Source organism: Loxodonta africana, chromosome 17, assembly GCF_030014295.1.
Source record: "Loxodonta africana isolate mLoxAfr1 chromosome 17, mLoxAfr1.hap2, whole genome shotgun sequence".
NCBI lineage: Eukaryota > Metazoa > Chordata > Mammalia > Proboscidea > Elephantidae > Loxodonta > Loxodonta africana.
In genome coordinates, this window is record NC_087358.1 from 70,042,578 (window position 1) to 70,065,541 (window position 22,964).

General features: G+C 37.7%; 1 protein-coding gene across 9 annotated transcripts in view; it reads left to right on the plus strand.

Moving 5' to 3' along the window:
- FNDC3A (fibronectin type III domain containing 3A) overlaps positions 1–22,964 on the plus strand; it is a 232,976-nt gene that overhangs the window by 141,410 nt on the left and 68,602 nt on the right. For 7 of the 9 annotated variants that reach the window (XM_003412622.4, XM_010592624.3, XM_064270144.1 and 4 more), the window contains one exon: positions 9,042–9,118. In XM_003412622.4, coding sequence (XP_003412670.3) covers positions 9,042–9,118 — 77 coding nt within the window. Of the gene's footprint in view, positions 1–4,338; positions 4,446–9,041; positions 9,119–22,964 lie in introns of those variants that run through there. The other 2 variants (XM_064270145.1, XM_064270143.1) reach the window with 2 other exon arrangements.

Consider the following 22,964-nt stretch of genomic DNA (forward strand, 5'->3'; position numbering starts at 1 on the left):
GAAAAGGATACCAAGAAGGGTGGCACAACTTGAAGAATGTAACCTATGTTGCTGAATTGTACATGTAGAAATTGTTGAATTGATGTGTTTTGTTATGTATATTTTCACAAAAAAAAATTGCAGTCCTCAGTCTTCTCTCAACAACTCACCTCAGTACTCAGAACCCTCTTTACCTTCCTTTACCCATATGAATGAAAAGTCCATAGCATTTGAGCTCAAGCGTAACAATGATTGTGAGGATGGCAAAGGACCAGGCGGTGTTTCGTTCTGTTGTGCATAGGGTCCCTATGAGTCAGAACCAACTTGATGGCACCTAACAACAACAACAACATACCATTTATCACCTTCAACCATACTCTATAATAGACTTAACGTCAGTAAGGGCAGGGGTGTTTATCCATTTTTGTTTACTGATATATTTCAAGTGCCTAGAACAGTAGCTAGGACATTGTAGATAAAAAAAAAAAAAAATTAAAAAAATTTTAGATAGTATATACTTATTGAGTGAATGGTAAGTTAATAAATAACAAAAAAAAAACTGAAGAGACCCCAAAAGTCAGTGACAGTGTATTTACCTGAAGGAATAAATGAAAATGAGGAAATTATAGCTATATGAAACTACATAAATAAATCTTAGAAATATAATATTGCATAAAAAAAGCAAGTATAGAAGCCTACAGTATGTAATTTTAATAAAACTCAAAAACAAGCAAATCAACTTTGTTTAGAGATACATATGTAAATTTTTTTAATGCTATTAAAAAAAAAAAAAAAAAAGACCAGACTTACTGGCCTGACAGAGACTGGAGAAACCCTGAGAGTGTGGCCCCTGGATACCCTATCAGCTCAGTAATGAAGTCACTCCTGAGAATGACCCTTCAGCCAAAGATAGGCCCATAAAACAAAATGAGACTAAGTGGGCACACCAGCTCAGGGGCAGGGACAAGAAGGTAGGAACGGACAGGAAAGCTGGTAACAGGGAACCCAAGGTCAAGAAGGGGAGAGTGTTGACATGTCATAGGGTTGGCAACCAGTGTCACAAAACAATATGTTTATTAATTGTTTAATGAGAAGCTAGTATGCTCTGTAAACCTTCATCTGAAGTATAATTTTTAAAAAGGCTATTTTAAAAAGAAAGGTAATAATAAGCTCAAAATTGAGCATAGTGGATTGTATGGGAAAGGAGGAAACAGATGGATGCCGTGGTGTTAGTGTGATTTGTTGTTTTTTTTTTTTTTTTTTTTTGCTTGAATGGTGGGTTTGAGGGTAGTCACTTTAATGTGGTTATATATAGCTTACATTATTTTCCTTTGTATGTATCAAATGTTGCATAATAAAAATTGTATTAAAAATTTACAAGTGAATGGAAAGTCAAAAAATTGTGTTAACTTATTATGAGAAGCTTAGCTGAGAAAAGAGCGGTAGCTAGGTGACTCATAGGGCAGAGAAGAATGTTATGTTTCTGGAGAGATGGGTGGCATGGGTGGTGTATGTTTACAACTTTACCATGTTTATGGGCTTCCCAGAAGGAAAAGTTCTGAGGACTTGAACAGAGGGAGGAGTTGAAAATATTGGATGGGAAGGAAATGACCAATAAATTAAAGTTTCAGTGGAGGAGGAAGAGGAGATCAGATCAAGAGCAGAAGGGGGGCGATCACTTTGATCTGTTAAACAGACACTGCTGCTTCTGAAAATGGAGGAAAGGCGTGAGATAAGCTTGTAAATGACATTTATTTATGCTGAGAGATGTGGTTGAGGTCAGGTTTGGTAGGGCCCTTCAGGAGCGGTGAGGATCTCTAGTAATCTGTCTAGAAAACGGGATAGATTGTTGATTAGGGACAGATTCTTAAATAGATTCTTGACCAGTGCTGAGGGCTGAGTTAAGGTTGGAGATACGAAATTTATAAAAATTGCTAGTCTGAGGAAATGAGGCTATGATGGCAGTGCTGGATCAGGAGAAAAGGGAGATCATGGGAAAGAGAGAGATGGTGGACAGAGATGGAAACAAAAAAAAATTAGGATTTTAAAGATCTTTATCCCCCGGAAGAGCTGGTGGGTTCAAACGGCCAACTTTTTGGTTAGCAGCCAAGCCCCTTAACCACTGCACCACCAGGGCTCCCAAAGATGAGTTAGTAGAATTCTAAATGATAGGTTCCAGGATGTGTCTTTGAAGGCATGCTAAAAATAGAATGGAAGAAAAGAGTTCAATTAGGAGCTAGGTTTTAGATGGTAAAGTCACAGTGCTAATGGGCAAGTGTTGGTGTACAGAAACAAACTCTAAACACGAGACCAAAGTTCTCAAATGAGGACTGAATAAGTGACAGCAGTGAGAAAGAGTAGAGGGTGGAATACTCATAAGGCATAATCCCAAAGGAAAAGAAATTTACGCATGAAGCAGGAACAGTAACGGTGATGGGAAGCAGCCTCGGGGTATCTAGATACTACCACCACTGCCTCCCCAGAGAATGAGGAGCCTCTGCTCCTGGGGGCTGCTGAGAAAAGTGTCCTGGGGAAAGCCAGGCTTCATTTAAGGGAAGCACAGAAACAGGTGTTAATATGAAAAGATTGAGGATATAAGAGTATTTATAATGGGAAAAAAGGTTCTAGTGAGCTGATTGGAAAGGAGGTAATCAGTGAAGGGAAGAGTCAGGAAATTAAAACACAGCACTGTGAGGATATGAGCAGAAGGGAGCGAGTTAGCTGCAAGGACTTGCTTTTGTTTAGGGGCTGAAGGTCAGAAACATGGTTGGATGTACTGAGCCGTGAGTTACATCTAGGAGCATGTTCTGTGGAGACCAGGAGAATGCTTTGCTCTTAAGTCTTGTTCGCCTGGACAGCTCTGCTCTGCCTTAGGTGTTTAGAAGTTAACAATTATATCTTAGAAGTTAGACACCTACTCGTAAGAATGGTCCTTTAGTATCTTAGCTCCTCTGGGGTGATTGGCATGTATTTATTGAGACTTACTGTTCCAAGTTACCCCTTACCAGGTTTTTTCCACTTTTATAAGGCCCTAGGCCTTTCAACATGGTTTACACTTTTTAAAAAATAGATGTATTAAATAATTGTGACTTTGTTTCTCACTTTGATGAGTCAGCTTCCTTACCTGTAAATGGTACTGACTTCAGAGTTGTGAGGATTAAGTGAGTTAATACATATAAAACACTGAATGGCGCCTAGCACACAGTGAGCACCATATAATTACTGTATTTGGAAACATAAAGTGATCATATTTATAATAATAATTGCCACTTATTAACTGGTGCCAGTGTTACTTGCTGCTTTAAATTTATCTACTTTGATTCTTACAGCAATGCTGTGAGATTTAATTATTTGAACCTTTGTACAAAAGGAAGGTGAGACTCAAGTAAATTCCTTGCTGATAAATACTAAATTTGTCATTAAAACTTAAATGTTTTGATACCAAAATTTTCTTCCCACTGTGTAACTTGTTACAAATCAGTTACTGTCATTACCTATATATTTATATCGGTTGTTAATAAACTTCTTCTAAACTCACATGGCACCATAAAATAATGGAAAGCTCTCCAAAAGTTCTTATCGTCTTCTTCCCCTCTTTTATATTGTAACCGAACCCCATCTTTGGTCCCCTTTCCGTCTCTAGTTGTGCTGGGATACCGCCTCTGAGACTTGGGAAGAGGTCTGGGCGCACACATTAACCTGTTTATTCTACCTCTATTTTGCTGCCCTGAACCATGACCTGGCTCTCCATATTTAATGGATATGAATGAAAACGTCATCCATCAAGCATCAGTGTTAGGGTCCAGGTTAAATCTTTAAAAAAAAAAAAAAAAAACAAAGTAAAACCAACAGTAAAAGTGGTACCCTGTATTCTCTTCAGAGGCACAGGCCAGCCTGAAAGGTAACCTCACCCCCACCCCCAGCCCCGCTTTCCATAAGGGCTGAGTATGGAGAGTGGATCAAGTTTTAGAATGACACTTCAGACCGAATTTTTCAGATCAATGTTATACTTATCCCAAACTTTTAAAATGAAGAGCAGCAGGCTGGATGACTAAAATATGAATCAGGAGATAGTGTCTGAGGTGTTATTAGAGGAAAGTGAAGGCAAAAGATCGTTTTAAATAAAAAATACATTTCTACACATGTATCTTGTTGAGCTCTGAATTGGTTCATAAGGAAGTCTGAAAGATGATCAATTTCAGGGCACTGTCAATATATAGCATTTACTATATCAGAAACGCTGCAAGCAGGAATGCTAGCTTTTTTTCTTTCCCTTTCCCGGGTTCAGCGCAGGTCACGTGCTGCCTGTCACGTGACCGGTCAAAGGATCTTTTCCTCTTGCAGCTTTGAAAAAAAAAAAAAAAAACCCCGAAGCCATTCTCCAATTAAAACTGTTAACGTGTACTACGCTGTTTCCTTGTTGGATTTACTTGTTCCCTGCTGCTACTGTAAAAACAAAATGAGTGGTAAGATTTGCTGTTTTGAACATTCTGCTTTTATTTTAAAACCTAGAAAGCGTTGTATTAATCTAAAATCGTGCCGTGTGGATTTTTTTTTTAAGTAGGTGCCAGATATAATGCTAAAGATTTTTTTTTAATTGTTGCCATATAATTATAAAAAGATTAGACTGTATTCAGAGTTGGGATGATTTTATATTCCCCAGAGTATATTCTACAGAGTATTTCTTTACAGCGCCTTTATTTTACTAGGCTTTTGTTTTTAAAAACTAAAATCTGAAAATTGGCATCAGATTATTTGGAAGCCATTGTGAAAGCTTGCTTAAAAAGAGAATGTGTAGCACTTCAGCCCGTTGTATTTTAAGAATTTAAACCCTTGGGCAAATTTGTAATTTCCTTAAAAAAAAAAAACCTTAAATGTATATGTATACTAAAGAAAAAATAAAATGCTAACTTACGCTAGATGAAATGTTTCCTTTTTTGAGTCATTCGTGGCACTTTTTAAGGAATTGGGATGAGGTGGTGTCTTAAATTTCTCCTTAAGGCAATTTGGAGTAGAATTGTTTCTTCTGTAGGTAGTTTTGGATAGATTTTTCTCAAATCAAGTAGGTTATTAAGGAGCTAGATTTTTTAGTAGGTATATCCTCAGTTGTTCAGATATTACTACGCTTGTGCTGGGTGTGCATTTAATGGTACAAACTGTAACGGATTTAGCTTTTTCCTAGGGACAAAATTCCCCTCACTGCATACAAATATAAATCAGAGCCTGTAGCCAATCTTCAAGTACTTGTCAAATTGCAAAGTATTGTTGGAACTAAGGGAGTAATCAAACATTTGCATTATTAAGTATGCAGGGCTTTAGGATCTTACTATAGGCACACAAATAGCAACAGAAATGGTGCTGCAATGTAAATATTGTGATTCTGAATGTTAACATACATATACTATGTTTATACAATGGGGTGTTATGTGTTCAGTATTGAATATGTTATTTCACACCAGTATTTTTAGGTATTAAATATGATACCAATGAATTGTCTTAAAAAAAAAAAAATCCTAGCAGTGTACCATGAAGCCTCAGGTATGAAAATTTACTTGCTAGAGTAAAATGATTGCTTTGTAGAGAAGTGAGTTAATCATTGTCTTTGGATTTAGACTAGTAGTACATTTACCTGTGGTTTACTTTAGATTTGTTTTGTCCTGTTTTCAGTACTACACTTAAATGTAATTAAAGGATAAACTAGAATTTTTTACTACTGAATTATAAACCGTTTTAGCAGCTATCAAAATATAATATGGTTTGAATAGCAACTATACAGTGTTTGTATATGTTTATTTCTAGTAAAAGAACCCAAAGCAGTATGTAGTTTTATGATTTTAAATGTAATCAGCAATAACTGTTTTTAAAACTCTGATGGCCAAAAAAAAAGCTTGCTGTAATGATTTAAGATGGCAGAAGCTCCGTAAATATTAGTTTATTGTATTCATTATTAGCATTATAAATACCATTTTCAGTGAATTCTCTTTTTTGGTTCTCAGCTGAATTTCATATGTTATGAATAATATCTAGGCCAACCCTTAGGCTTCAGATATCTAGTGATAGGTAGTTTACTATAAGCCAAAAAAAAAAAAAACACAAACCCAGTGCCATCAAGTCTATTCTGACCCGTAGCAACCCTACAGAACAGAGTAGAACTGCCTCACAGGGTTTCCAAGGAGCATCTGGTGGATTCGAACTGCCGACCTTTTAGTTAGCAGCCATAACACTTAACCATTATGCTACCAGGGTTTCCAGTTTATTATAGTTTTATATACATTAACTAATAGAAATAAACCAGCATTAGTCTAAGATTGGCCTTATTTCGCTTTGAGCCCAGAATACAGACGTTATGAGTTGTTGAATGAAGCCTTTCTTACCTAGAGGTGTAAAGCACTTCACAAGATTTTTCAGTAAATTAATAGGTAATGTCGGTTTAAACTTAGGAAAAGTTTGTTCTTTTTCTCCTGTTTTTCAAGGATACAAAGACAAAGCCTTGATTTTTCTTAGACACATCAAAGCATAATTCTTAAACCTCAGGTTACACCAAAAAACCAAAACCAAACCCATTGCCATCAAGTCAATTCCAACTTATACCGACCCTGTAGGACAGAGTAGAACTGTTTCCAAGGAGCGCCTGGTGGATTCGAGCTGCCAGCCTTTTGGTTAGCAGCCATAGCACTTAACCGCTACACCACCAGGGTTTCCTAGATTACACCAGTTGCCAATAGTTCATGGCATTGTAATGTTTACTCAGTAGGCAGTAGGGGCATGTCCTTAGAAATGAAACTGCCTGGTTTTGAATCCCAGTTTTACCACTTGGGCAAGTTTCGTTCTTCTGTGCCTCAGTTTCCACTTCTGGAGAATAGGGATGTCAGTAATAATATTTACCTAATAAAATGATTATGAGGATCAGAGGAGGGAAAAAAAATATGTGTAAGACCTGACACATAGTAAGTTCTCTGTAGGTTTTGTCATTGTAAGTTGCCTTCCAGTCGCTTTTCACTTGGAGTGACCCCATGTGTGCACAGTAGAACTGTGCTTCATGGGGTCTTCGAGGTTGTGACCTGTAGCACCTCTGGGTGGGTTCAAACCACCCAGCTTTCAGCTAGTCGTCCAGCACTTAACCACTTGCGCCACCCAGGCAACCTGTTGCCATCCAGCTGATTCTGACTCATAGCAACTCTATAAGACAGAATAGAACTGCCCCATAAACTTTCCAAGGAGTGGCTGGTGGATTCCAACTGCTGACCTTTTGGTTAAGCAGCCGAGCTCTTAACTGTGCTACCAGTGCTTCTCTAAGTATTAGCTATTTTAAGATAATAATTTGAACAACTTCATGTATTTAGGGGGTTTATTGTGGATGGGGAAGTATTTTGCTGAAAAGTCATTTTTATAGCCATATATAGTGTAATTTGGTAGTTCCTTACGCACATACATAAAAAAAAAATACACACTCCTTACTTCCTCTTAACCACTTCTTGTTCATACTCTCCCTTGCCCATCCCACCTTTTCTGCCTTCCCTCTTCTCCCTTCTCTTCCTTCCACTCCTTTTTTCCATTTCTCCTCTCCTGTACTTCTTTTCCCCCTCTTTATCTTCTCTTCCCCCTCCACTTTACTCTTCCCTGTCTCCCTGAGCTTACACCTCACTCTTCTGTTTCTCCTCTTACCTCTCCTCTTTTCCCACCTCCTCTCTCCCGGCTTGTCTCTCTTCTTTTCCCTTTCCCTTCTTTCTCCCTTCCCCTTTTCCTTACCACTGTTCAGTATATCCTCTCCTGCACCTCTTCTTTCTACATTCTGTCTTCTTACTCCTTCCTACCTCCCTCCCCTCCCTTTCCTTGCCCCTGCCACTGCCTTGATCTGGCCTTATCCCTCCTCCTTCCCTAGAAAGAAGAGAGTGGCTATAAACTGGGTTTGCTGTAACCTAACTGCTCTTCATTGTGTTTTTCTGAAGCATGTGGAATGTTACCAGTAAATTTTGTTTTCTGCCCTACTATTAAGGTTTTACTCTTTCAATTCTTTATATAAATAATAACTGAGACCATCATATGAACTCTGTGAATTAAAATTCAGCATATAAAAGGAGCTCTCCCCCTTATTACATTCTTCATCAGACTCTTGTGTACATTTATTTCCTCAGAAATATGTAAGGCTCTTTGAGAAGACTTCATGTCAAGTTATTAAAAACTGGTCGGTGAGAGGAACAGTGTAGTCTAAAGTTATAGCAAAGAAAGGATCTGAAGGCAAAATACTTTCTTCAAGTTACGTAAGGCAAGGAAGATTTTAGTTACTAGGAAGAATAAAATACGTCTTCCCAAAGTACCCATTTTATCCCAGAAAGGAGAGAAAGGTACTCCAGATAATATTTATTAAAGCTATTGGTTAAGTATAACACTGTAAAAATTAAAAGAAATACAGTGTAAGACAAGCTGAATTTTTTTTTTTTTTAATTTTTCAGTTTAAGAAGCAAAAAAATTTTCCTTGGGTAAATATACATGTACAGCAGTCCCATAGAAATGACTTACACATTATATAACAGTTCTTTACCCCTAACAAAGCTAGCTCCAATTTTCTAACCAGTCTCCCACTTATTGCTTTTCCTCCTTGACATTTTTCTTACTACTTTTTAAAATCTTGTCTTTTGTTTCTTTCATTGATTTTACTTGCAAAGTTTAGTTTGATTTTCCTCTAGGTAAATGTTTCTAAACACTTGCACAGTCATAAGAATCACCTGGGATATTTGCTAAGTAAAATACACTGATTGAAGACCCCATTGTAAACATACTAAGAACCTCTTTCGGCCTAGAAATCTGTATCTGAAGAGTTTCCCAGGTGACTGTTAGCACCAGGCAAGTTTCAGAAACACAGCTGTAAGTGAAGGGTAGTAAATGTTACAAGATAACAGTTATATTTTATAGCAGGTCAAGCATGTGAATTTCTTTTCATAGTAATACAGTCACTATTTTGCTTAGTTTTGATGAAATATTCAAAGTATAATTCAAATTGTTTTCAACTCTAGCTTGCTAAGCCACCTTGGATTAATACAACATTTCTGTAACCCATTCAGGTCCTGCTCAGGTTCCAATGATGTCCCCAAATGGTTCTGTGCCTCCTATTTATGTGCCTCCTGGATATGCCCCACAGGTATGTTTCTATGCTATTTTTCTTTTTCATATACTAGTGACACTGTTTAGCTTTGATTCTGATAAAAAAAAATACCATTTGAGAACTTCAAGATTACAGATATACACGGTATAGTATATCTTTGGTAAATCTGTTTATTTCAAGTCTATTAGCACATTGGGAAAGAAGGAAGAAGATAATATATTGGCAGCACTCCTCATTTGGCCTTATCTTTGGAATTATAAAAATGAATTCATTCTAAAAAGTTTATCTCCCTGAATATGAGAATAATGTAAATATCTTAAGCTGTAAAGGTACCTACACTAACATATATATTTTTTAAATAGTTATTTGCTTATGAGTAACCAAAGACAGTCTTTCTAACCTTATTCATACAGTGGCATGCAGAAACTGATAATAATTGTATGGCATATTATAGTAGAGAGAAGAGAAATTAGACCTGCAACTCTTAAGTCTGAGGGGATCAATGCCACCCTTTCTGGCACACTGGTTGGGAAGCTCTCTAGTGTAGTTCAGTTTAACAAATGTTTATTGAATGGCACCATGTGTCAAGCTCTTACTGGGTGCTAGAATTAGACGATTAAGACAGATCCTTTCAGTGTAGTAAAAGGGTATCCTTCCTGCTGTTCTCTCAGCTTGTAATACCTTTTATTTTTATGGCAGACATACTCTTTTCACTTAACTAAATCACGACCTTCTTAGAGGCAGCTTTCCTTGAGTCTTTCTAGGTAGGTCTCCTTTGGGCTCTCATGGCACATTATGTATATCCCGCTTTCATTGTATTTATCACACTGTTTAATTAATTCTCTTTACTGAGAAGATTGTGAATTCTTATAGTTCCTGTCTTTAACAATACATACAGATATGTATTAAGTGCTCATACGTGCCAGGTACTTTTCTAGGTGCTTGGAATATATCCATGAATAAAAGAGGCAAAGACCCTTGTCCCAGTGGTGTTTACGTTCTAGTGGGGAGAAACAAACAGTAAGCATAATAAATGAGTAAATCATATACTGTGTTATATGGTGAACAATATGGAGAAAAAAACATTAGAGCTGGTTACATTTTAAAATAGGGTGGTCAGAATAGACTTCATTGGAAAAGCGACATTTGAGCAAAGTCTTATAGGGCAGGTGGAAGTTAGCTAGACACATATCTGGGGAAAGAGGATTCTGGGAACAGAAACAGCCAGTGCAAATGGCCCAAAATGGGTACATACCTGGGAACAGCAAGGCAGCCAGTGTGGCTAACTGATGTGCAAGGAAGAACAGTAGAAGGGAATGAAGTCAGAAGACCAGCAGGAACAAATCATTACTCATCTTTATATCCTTAGTGTTAAGTACAGTGCCTGCCATAGTGTTGTCGTTGTGTGCTCTTGAGTTGATTCTGACTCATAGAAACTCTATAGGACAGAGTGGAACTGCCCTATAGGGTTTCCCAGGCTGTAATCTTTACGGGAACAGGTCACCAGGTCTTTTCTCCTGCGGAGCAGCTGGTGGGTTCAAACTGCCAACCTCAGTCAGCAGCTGAATGCTTACTCCTTTGTCATATGTAAGGGCTCAGTACAAATTTATAAATTTAATCATCCAAGTCAGGGTTCAATATCTTTAGAGCAAGAGCTACCAAAATAATCTTCTACGGTACTTGTTTGATCTTTTCACCTCTGTGCTCATAAAGAGCCTTTAGTTGGCATTCTTGTCCATTGAATGAAGTCTAGATACCCTGACATTTAAGGCCTTACCCAGTTTTATCCTAGTTTGCCTTTGTACCTTTCTCTCAATACGTCCAATCACATATCCATTTTTGCAGCCAGCCGTGACTTCTCACATGCTCACTTGGTGTTTTCCTTTCTTTGTAGCTTTGTTAATGTTGATATGCATTCCCCCATCTCTGCCTTTTGAAATTCTACCCATCCTTGGGGGTCTAGATCAAGTTATTTGTACCACTTCTTATATATTGCATAGTATATGGGTATATATTTTTCCCCTACAGGATTTTAAGTTCCTTGAGAATAGGAGCTGCCTTTTTTGTTTTCTTGCAGTAACTCACACATAGTAGGTGTTCCATATATAAATGGACTTTTACAGTGATCTTTCTGGAAGGATTAGGTAAAGCTAGTGGGTTAGTACCATCAATCTTAATTTAAGATCAAGATTATCTTTAGGAAATGTATCACTTTCAAAAACAAAAGGATAATCAAAAGACAAAAATGTAGTCTCATAACCATAACTCTCAAGGTAAATAAAGTACCTGTTACATAGCTTTTTCATATCACTGGAAATTCCCATCCCCCAACAAATATAATTTCTGATGTTAGAAAATACTTACCATTAAGAGTGAGGTTCTAAGCACTTGATAATTGTCCAGAACTTGACACACATGGAAAAAATATTTGCAAATCTAGAAGCTGGGAGTTGAGCCAAATGTTAAGATTCATAGATGACAGTGATACAGTACAAAGGTGGTATTTAAATTATCAGAAGCCAAGTAGCACACACACTGAAAGCATCATCAATAGCCGGACTAAGATATCAAATGGGAGGGGGAGAGATAAACACAAATGGTGACACAAAAAGCAAATGGTGACAGAAGTAGGAGGAACTTAATTCACTGACAAGTAGATCTCATAATGTGGACAAGAGCTTGTATCAACTGCAGGACAAGTAGTACTAATTTAGTAGCCCCTAAGAGTATCATGGAAACTCTGGTGGCATAATGATAAAGAGCTACAGCTGCTAACCAAAAGGGTCGGCAGTTCAAGTCCACCAGGTGCTCCTTGGAAACCCTATGGGGCAGTTATGCTCTGTCCTACAGGGTCTCTATGAGTCAGAATCCCCTCGAAGGCAATGGGTTTGGTTTTTTTGGTATATCGCAGCACAGAATAACACTTGATATGTTAGTGATGACGTTAATGGCTTATCAAGAAAAGATTATCGACTACCTGAGACTCCTGAAAGAACAACATTAAAAATTTTCTTCATCTTCCTTTCTTGTAATGGCTCCCCTAACTGAAATTTATGGGATGTAGATTGTTGTGATGAGTGTGTAACAGGGAGGGAGGGAGTTGTAGATCTCATAATGTGGGAAAAGAGCTTATATTGACTGCAGCTCAAGTTTCAGGTTACTGCTTTGAGCTGGGCTTGGTATTTCACTTTGCGTTTATGTCAGCACACAGCAGTGAAGTCAGTAAATGTTTCAAAGATTCTGCAAAGCAGTCTAAGTACACTCTTGTCTCTCTCTCCCCTGGGTAGAACACCCAAAAAGATGGGCAGGGTACAGGCAGAAGGCTGGAGGATAAGGGGACTTAGAGGTTTAGATGAGGATGAAAAGGTATAGTCAGAGTAACAGAGACCTGAAGAGAAAGGAGTTTGTGGTCACTGACATTGTGTGTGTGTATAATTTATATAAATGTTTGTTGACTGAATGGTGGGAAATACATGTATTATCGTTTAAGAACTTAGAGTTGGAGTAATTCCGGGTTCACCGAAGAAGGTTGCAAAAAAGTACCAGAGAGGCAAAGGCTGTGGGAATGGAGGAAGTCACAGAACCCTAGTAGCTTGAAGTTGTTAAGAGAGGGGAAAGCAGTCTAATAGAACTAATGCAATGCATATTATTTCTCTTTTTTTTTTTTTTTTTTGAGCATTTTATCATTGTTTATGTGAAAGTTTACAGAGCAAATTAGTTTTCTATTCAACAGTTTATACACAGCTTGTTTCATGACATTGGTTGCAAACCCCTGAATGTTTCAGCACCTTCCGCCCTGGGTTCCCCGTGTCCATTCACTGAGCTTTCCCCCGCTACCATCCTTCTGAACTTTGCTTTTGGGCAAATGCTGCTCTGAATAGTTGATTGTTCTGAGGCATACATTGCTCACTGGTGTTACTGTTATTTTTGTAGGCCTGTCTGCTCGACGGCACTGAGTTTGGTTTTTGGTTTTTTTTTTTTTGTATGGCTATAATGTGATCTCCAGGAATGTCAGTTCCAAGTTTGAAGGGTGTCTCAGGGATTCCACCAGTCTCTATCAGACCAGTAAGTCTGGCCTTATTTACCAGTTTGAATATTGTTCTACATTTCTGTCCCACTCTGTCCATGACCTACTATTGTGGTCCCAGTCAGAGCGGTCAAAACAGCCATAAGAACAGCAGTAGTGGTAGCTGGGCACCATCTAGTTCTTGTCTCAGACTAATGGAGGCCATGGTTCATGTGGTCCATTAGTCATTTGAACTAAGTGTTTCCTTGAGTCTTTGGTTTTCTTCTGTCTTCTTTGCCCTGGACGAGAAGAGGTCAATTATTGTATCTTAGATGGCCACTCGAAAGCTTTTAAGACCCCAGTAGCTTCTCACCAAGGTAGGTGTAAAGCATTGTCTATGAGGATTACAATATGCCAGTTAACCTAGATGTCGCCTGAGACTATGGTCCCTAGCCCTCAATCCCAGTATCTCAGTCCTGAGAGGAATGGTTATGGCTGAGTTTTCATGACTGTGTCCCCTGTGCAGACTATTGCATACAGAGGTATATTTGCAGCATGTATACTTACATATATGTATGTGGGTATACTTCCATATGCCCTCCCCATCCCTATTTAGCTTACATATCTACCTGTGTATCCATTCGTACATTACTGTTTGTTGTAATTGTTGTTGCAGGATTGTATATGTGTTAGATTTACCCTTGTTACCTTTCACTCTTGCTTACCTTTCAGTGTCTTCTTTTGTATTGATTATGTTATGCTGACTTCCCTTGTATTTTATCTCTCCCTTCATCAAAGTTGTACCTGTCTACTATTTATTTAGTGGTTTTACCTCTCCTCCCCTCTCCCATCCTTGGTAACCGTCAAAGAATGTGAAAACCTTTTCTTGACTTTTTGTAAGAGTGGTCTCATACAGTGTTTGTCCTTTTGTGATTGACTTATTTCGCTCAGCATAATGCCTTCCAGGTTTATCCATGTGGTGAGGTGTGTCACAGATTTGTCCTTATTCTTTAATGTTACATGGTATTCCATTGTGTATTCACCACAGTTTGTTTATCCATTCATCCGTGGCTGGGCACTTAGGCTGCTTCTATCGTTTTGCTATTGTAAATAATGCGTCAGTTCATGTCCTTTGCCCGTTTTTTAATTGGGTTGTATTTTTGTTGTTCAGTTGTGGTTTTCTATAAATTTTAGAAACTAGGCTCTTGTCAGAAAAGTCATAGCCAAAATTTTTTTCCCAAGTCTTTGATGAGCATAAGTATTTGCATTTCAGGAGATCCCAATGGATTCTTCTGCTGTTCATGCTTTTTAGGTTATGTTTGATAGTCTATTTATGCCATAAATCAGGGCTCCTAGGTTTGCCCTTATTTTTCTTCTATTATCTTTATGGTTTTAGGTTTTTACATTTAGGTCTTTGATCCATTTTGAGTTAGTTTTTGTGCATGATGTGAAGCACGGACCCTGTTTGATTTTTCTACAAATGTATATGCAGTTTTGCCAGCACGATTTGTTGAAGAGACTATCTCTTCCCCATTTAATGGATTTCAACCGTTTGTGGAAAATTAACTGTACATAGGTGGATGCGTTTATTTCTGGGTTCTCAGTTCTGTTCCGTTGGTTTATGTGTCTGTTGTTGTACCAATACAAGGCTGTTTTGACTACTGTGGCTACATAGTAGGTTCTGAGATCAGGGAGCATGAAGCCTCCTACTTTATTCTTCGTCTTCAGTAATGCTTTATTTATCCATCTCATTAACAAATCTTGTTGGAATTTGGATTGGGGTTGCATTATATCTGTAGATCACTTTGAGAAGTACTGTCATTTTCACAGTATTAAGTCTTGCTATCCATAAGTATGATATGTTTTCCATTTATGCAGGTCTCTTGGTTTCTTGTAGCAGTGTTTTGTAGTTTTCTTTGTATAAGTCTTTTACTTCCCTAGATAGATTTATTCCCAAATATTTTATCTTTTGGAGGGCTATTGTAAATGTTATTGTTTCCACATTTCCTTTTTGGAGTTCTCTTGGTTAGTGTAGAGGAATCCGACTGGTTTTTGTATGTTAATCTTGTACCCTGCCACTTTGCTAAATCCTTCTATTAGTTCCAGAGTCTCTGGGATTTTCTGCGTATAGGATCGTGTCATCTGTAAATAAGGGTAGTTTTACTTCTTCCTCACCAATTTAGGTGCCTTTTAATTTCCCCTGTCTTGCCTTATTTTTCTGGCTAGCACTTCCAGTACGATATTGAATAAAAGTGATAAAGGGCATCCTTGTCTAGTTCCCTTTCTCAAGGGGAATACTTTGTCTTTCTCCATTGAGAATAATGTTGATTGTGGGTTTTATATGTATGCCTTTAATTATGTTTAGGAATTTCCCTTCTATTCCTATTTTCCTGAGAGCTTTTATCAAGCATGGGTGTTGGACTTTATCAAATGCCTTTTCCACATCAATCGAGATGATCATGTGATTCCTTTCCATTGTTCTGTTTATGTGGTGAATTTATATTGATTGATTTTCTTTGGTTAAGCCATTCTTGCACACCTGGTACAAATCCCACTTGGTCATGGTGTATTATTTTTTGATGTGCTGTTGAATTTTGTTGGCTAAGATTTTGAGAATTTTTGCATCTGTATTCATGAGGGATATTGGTGTATAATTTTCTTTTTTAGTGGTGTCTTTGCCTGGCTTTGGTATCAGGATTATGCTGGCTTCATAGAATGAATTTGGGAATATGCCTTCCGTTTCTCTGTCCTGTAGTAGTTTGAGTAGGGTTGGTGTCAGCCTTTCTCTGAATGTTTGGTAGAATTCTCCAGTGAAGTAGTCTGAGGTAGGGCTTTTTTTTTTCTTGGAAGTTTTTTTATGGCCTCTTCAATTTGCTCTTTTGTTAAGGGTCTGTTTAAATTTTCTACTTCAGTTTGTGTTAGTTTAGGTAGGTAGTATGACTCTAGAAATTTGTCCGTTTCTTCTAGGTTTTTAAATTTGTTGGAGTACAGTTTTTCATAATATTCTTGTTTTGATCCTTTTTATCTCAGCTGGTTCTGTTGTAATATCGCCTGTCTCATTTATTATTTTGGTTATATGCATCTTTGTCAATTTGGCCAGTGGTTTGTCTATTTTATTGATCTTCTCAAAGAACCAACTTCTAGTCTTGTTGATTCTCTCTGTTGTTTTTCTGTTGATTATTTCATTTCTGCTGTAATCTTTGTTGTTTACTTTTTTCTGGTGACTGGGCATCTTTTGCTGGGGTTTTTCCCCCCTTTTCATTTGAGTTGTAGGCATAAGCTATTGATTTTGCCCCTTCCTTCTTTTTTGATGTGTGCAGTTACTGCTATGAGCTCTTCTCTGACCACTGCTTTTGCTTTGTCCCACAGGTTTGGTATGTTCTCATTCTCATTTGATTCTAGGAATTTTTTTTATTTCATTTTTAGTTTATTCTATTACCCAATGGTTTTTCAGTAAGATGTTATTCAATTTCCATGTGTTTGATTTTTTTTTCCCCCGTTCTTCCTGTTATTGGTTTCTAATTTCTTGGCGTTGTGGTCAGAGAAGATGCTGTCTTTATTTTAATGATTTTGAATTTATCGAAGCTTGCTTTGTGGCCTAAAATAGGGCCTGTCCTAGAGGTTCATCGATGTGTGTTGGAAAAATATGTATACTATGCTGCTGCCAGGTGGAATGTTTTGTATATGTCTATGAGGTCAAGTTGGTTAATTGTGTTATTTAAATCTTATGTATCTTTGTTTAGTTTCTTTCTGTTTATTCTGTCCATCATTGAAAGTGGAACGTTAAAGTCTCCTACTATTATTGTGGAACTGTTGATTTCTCTTTTCAGTGCTGAAGTTTGTTTTATGTATTTTGGAACTCCTTGTCATTGGGTGTGTTGATATTATGATTATCTCTTCTTGATGGATTGTCCCTTTAATCATTATGTGATGCCCCTCCTTGTCTCTTATGATGTGTTTTGATTTAAAGTCTGTTGTGTCAGGGATTACTATTGCCACTTCTGCTATTTTTTGGTAACTGTTTGCATTTTTTTTTTCCATCATTTGTTTTTTAACCCATTAATGTCTTTGTGTCTAAGGTGTGTATCTCTTGTAGGCAGCTTATTGATGGGTCATAGTTTTTTATCCGTTCTACCACTCTCTATCTCTTGACTGATGCATTTAAACCATTTACAGTCAGTGTGATTATAAGTATGAATTTGCTATTGTCATTTTGTTATGCAGTTGGTGTTTTCTTTGTTCCACTTAATTTTCTGTGCTGAGTTTTTTTATTCTTTGTGTTTTCTTTATATTTCCTTCATTGTTGTTGCTTTTGTATTTACTGAGTCTTTATACTTTTCTTTATTTTGGGGAATAGGTTTATTAACTTTCTCTGTATTTACTTTGACATTTACCTTTGTCTTCCTATGTTTAAAACAGTCTCTTATTTCTTGATATTGCCATGACTTACTCTCCATATGATTTCTTGTAAGGGTGGCCTGACTTTTACAAATTCCCTTAATTTCTGTTTATCTGAGAATGTCTTGATTTTGCCATCGTATTTGAGAGACAGTTTTGCTGAGTACATGATTCTCGGTTGGCAATTCTTTTCTTTCAGGGTTTTAGTTATGTCATTCCATTGCCTTTCCTGCATGGCTTCTGCCAAAAAAATCAGAGCTTAGCCTTTTTGGAGTCCCTTTCTAGGTAATTTTTTTTTTTTTTTTTTTTCAAGCTGTTTTCAGAATTCTCTATCTTTGGACTTTGAAAGTTTGATTATGACATGTCTTGGTGACTTTCTTTTGTGGTCTATCTTGTATGGGGTTCATTGAGCTTCTTGGATAGAAATCTTTCATGATATTGTTCAAGTTTTCTTCCAGTAGATCTTCAAAAAATTTTCCCTGTGCTTTTTTTTTTTTTTTCTTCTGTCTTCTTTTCTTCTGGGATTCCAGTCATGTATAAATTATTCCCCTTCATAGCACCGCATGTAACTCTTAGGTTTTCTGCATTTTTAAATTCTTTTTTCTGATTCTTCAGACAAACTGGTATGAAGGAATTTGTCCTGTTTTGCTAATTCCTTCTTCCATTGTTTCAATTCTACTTCTGTGTGCTTTGATTGAGTTATTTATTTCTAATATTTTATTGTTAATCTTCTGGATTTCTAGTTGCTGTTTTTGTATGATTTCTATTTGTCTGTTTGATTTGTCCACCATATGCCTGTTTGTAGTACTGTGGTGGCTTGCATTTTGCTGTGGTACTGGAAGCTGTGCCAACAGTATTTTGAACACCAGCAGGGCCACTCATAGTGGACAGGTTTCAGCAGAGATTCCAGACAAAGACAGACTAGGAAGAATGACCTGACAGTCTACTTTTGAAAAAATTGGCCAGTGAAAACCTTATGAATAGCAGCAAAACATTGTCTGATACAGTGCTGGAAGATGAGCCCCTCAGGTTGAAACACACTCAAAATATGACTCAGGAAGCGATGCCTCAGCAAAATAGACTTGGCATTAATGATGTGGATGGAGTACAGCATTCAGAGCGTTCATTTGCTGATGTGGCATTACTCAAGAATGAAAAGAAACAACTACAAACATCCATTAATAATCGGAATGTGGAACATACAAAGTATGAATCTAGGAAAATTGAAAGTCACCAAAATTGAAATAGAACAAATAAAGGTCCATATCCTAGGAATTAGTGAGCCGAAATGGTCTGGTATTGGCCATTTCGAATCAGAAAATTATGTAGTCTACTATGCCAGGAATGACAACTTGAAGAGGAATGGTGTTGCGTTCATTGTCAGAAAGAACATCTCAGGATCTGTCCTAAAGTACAGTGCTGTCAGTGGTAGGATAATAGTAATATGCCTACAAGGAAGACCAGTTAATACAAGTATTATTCAAATTTACACAAAAACTACTAATGCCAACGATGAGGAAATTGAAAATTTTTTACCAACTTCTGCAGTCTGATATTGATCAAACATTCGATCAAGATGCGTTGATAATTACTGGTGATTGGAATGTGAGAATTGGAAACAGAGGAGAAGGACCTGTAGTTGGAAAATATGGCCTTGGTGATACAAAAGACACCAGAGATCCCATGATAGAATTTTGCAGGACCAACGACTTCTTCATTGCAAATACCTTTTGTCATCAACAAAATCAGTGATTATACACGTGGAACTCAGCAGATGGAAAACACAGGAATCAAATGAACTACGTGTGTGGCAGAAGACAGTGGAAAAGCTCAGTATCCTCAGTAAGAACAAGGCCAGGCGCCTCCTGCAAAACAGACCATCAGTTGCTCATATGCAAGTTCAAGTTGAAGCTGAAGAATATGAAAACAAGTCCATGAGAACCAAAATATGACCTGGAGTATTTCCCTGTATATTTGGAGACCAGTCGAAGAACAGATTAACGCATTGAAACGAGTTGTGGGATGACATCAAGGACACCATACATGAAGAAAGCAAAAGCTCATTAAAAAGAGAGGAAAGAAAGAAAAGACCAAAGTGGATGTCAGTAGAGACTGTGAAACTTGCTCTTGAACTTAGAGTAGCTGAGGTGAACAAAGTGTAGTAAAAGAGCTGAACAGAAAATTTCAAAGGACAGCTCGAGAAGACAAAGTAAAATATTATCATGACATGTGTAAAGACCTGGAGTTATAAAACCAGAAGGAAAGAACACACTCAGAATTTCTCAACCTGAAAGAACTAAAGAAAAAATTCAAGCCTTGAGTTGCAGTTTTGAAGGATTCTATGGGCAAAATATTGAACAATGCAAGAAGCATCAAAAGAAGATGGAGGAGAAATATAGAGCCCCTGTACCAAAAAGAATTGGTCCACGCTCAGCTATTTCAGGAAGTAGCATGTGACTGAGAATCAGTGGTACTGAAGGAAGAAGTCCAAGCTGCACGGAAGGCATTGATGAAAAACAAGGCCCCAGGAATTGACAGGGTAGCAATTGAGGTGTTTCAACAAACAATGCAGCATTAGAAGTGCTCACTCACTATGCCAAGAAATTTGGAAGACAGCTACCTGGCCAACCGTCTGGAAGAAATCTATATTTGTGCCCATTCTACAGAAAGGTGACCTGACAGAATCTGGAAATTATCAAACCGTATCATAATATCACACATAAGTAAAATTTTGCTGAAGATACTTCAAAAATGGTTGCAGTAGTACATTGGTAGGGAACTACTAGTAGTTCAAGCACCAGATCAGAAGGGGGCTTGGAATGAGGGATATCATTGCTGATGTAAGATGGATCTTGGCTGAAAGCAGAGAACACCAGAAAAACGTTTACTTGTGTTTTATTGACTATGCAAAGACATTCGACTGTGTTGATCACAGTGGATCGTTATGGATAACATCGCGAAGAATGGGAATTTTAGAACACTTAACCATGCTCATGAGGAGCCTGTACCTAGACCAGGAAGGATACAGTCATTTGAACAGAAAAAGGGGATACCACGTGGTTTAAAGTCAGGAAAGATGTACATCAGCGTTGTGTCCTTTCACCATACCTATTCAGTCTGTGTGCTGAACAGATAATCTGAGAAACTGGACCGTATGTAGAATAACATGGCATCAGAATTGGAGGAAGACTCATTAACAACCTGCACTGTGCAGATGACACAACCTTGCTTGCTGAAAGTGAAGAGGGCTTGAAGCACTTACTGATGAAGGTCAAAGACTACAACCTTCAGTATGGCTTACACCTCAACATAAAGAAAACAAAGTCCTCATAACTGAACCAATTAGCAGCATCATGATAGACAATATTGAAGTTGTCGAGGAGTTCATTTTACTTGGATCTGCTATCAACGCCCATGGAAGCAGAAGTCGAGAAATCAAACAACGTATTGCATTGGGCAAATCTACTGCAACAGGTCTTTTTAAAGTGTTCAAAAGCAAAGATGTCACCATGAAGACTAAGGTGCAGGTGACCCAAGCGATGATATTTTCAGTCACTTCGTATGCATGGGAAAGCTGGACAGTAAATAAGGAAGACGGAAGAATTGATGCCTTTGAATAATACTGTTGGTGAAGAATACTGAATGGACTGCCAGAAGAATGAACAAATCTGTCTTGGAAGAAGTACAGTCAGAATGCTCCTTGAAAGCAAGGATAATGAGACTTTGTCTAACATAGTTTGGACATGTTATCAGGAGGGACCAGTCCCTGGAGAAGGACATCATGCTTGGTAAGGTAGAGGGTCAGCAAAAAAGAGGAAGACCGTCAATGACATGGATTGAAACAGTGGCTACAACAATGGTCTCAAACACAGTAATGATCCTGAGGATGGCGCAGGACCAGGCGGTGTTTTCTTCTGTTGTGCATAGCGCCACTGTGAGTCAGACCTGCCTCTGTGGCACCTAACAACAATAACATTTGCCATTTTATTCTTCTGGGGTTTTGCCTGTGCTTTCCTTAGTTTTGTCTGTCCTGGATCTCTTTGAGGACCCTATATATAAGCCTTCTGAATTCCTTATCAGGCAGCTCCATTACCATCTCTTCCTAAGAAAGGTTTTCTGCCCCTTTATTTTGGTCACTTGGGTGAGCCATCTTGTCTTGTTTCTTTATACAATTTGATATTGTCTGCTGTCTCTGAGGCATTAAGGTGCTATTTTGTTTATTTACGATTTGATATGTTACAGAGCGTGCTGTCTGGCTGGGGAAGGGCAGAGTTGGCTCTCTTCAGCAGGAGAGGCAAGGAGCAGGCAGCCAGGGCTCTCACAGGTGCTCCCACTGATGGGGAAAGGGCATGGTGACCTATAGCAGAAGGTATAAACTAAAACCCATTGCCATTGAGTCGATTCCGACTTATAGCAACCTTACAGGACAGAATAGAACTGCCCCATACAGCTCCCAAGGAGCCGCTGGTGGATTCGAAGTGCTGAGCTTTTGGTTAACAGCTGAGCTCTTAACCACTGTGCTACCAGGACTCCAGCAGAAGGTATAGCAGATACTTTAATAGGCTCTTTAGCAGCAACTATATTCTTTCTGAAACACTCTGTTCCTCTTTAAAAAATTATTGTAATTTAGGCTTATCTGATTGTATTCTAGCATGCCTGTACCTACCAAGTACATATGTTTATATACAAAATTTATAAAATTTACTATCCCTAAACATAGTAAAATTTCTTCCTAAAAATACTAGTTTGCCTTTAAATGAGCTCTTTACTTTTTAATCATTTTCTGTTTCCTGAGGAAAGGTATTATTTAGATATTTGTTATCTCTCTCTAATGATTATTTACATCTAAAAGAGTAAGGGCCATATTTTAGTGGAGCAGCTAAGGATTCCTAATTTTGAGATTAAAATCCTTACAGCCTTTTAGGCTTATATGTATATTCTGAATACTTGCACCTCAGATGAGGTTCAAGGAGAATAAATCAATCATTTTTAAAAATCTGTTTCTGCAGTGTGACCCCTGTGAAAACTGTAATTTCTAAGCCTCAAAACCATAAATATTTTTTCATAACCTATTGCTATTTTTTATTGCTAATAAGTATTTGGTGTTTGTCTCCCTCAGAATAGTGTTCACTTGTTAAAATTATCCTGGTCATAATCATAAAAATTTTGTATCTGAAACTCTTACACATGGTCGATCTCTCTCATTCTGAATCCAGAGTTTTGTTTTGCTTTTTTCCATTTTTATTTGGTCTTTCTACAACTTGTTCTTTATTTACATCCCCCACAATATGGAAAAGGAAATTATTTGTTATGCAGTGGTTAAGCATTCGGCTGCTAACAAAAAAGTTGGCAGTTGAAATCCACCAGCTGCTCCTTGGAAACTCTATGAGGCAGTTCTACTCTGTTCTGTAGGGTCACTATGAGTTGGAATCAGTTCTATGGCAACAGTTTGGGTTTTCTTATTTATTTATTTTGGTT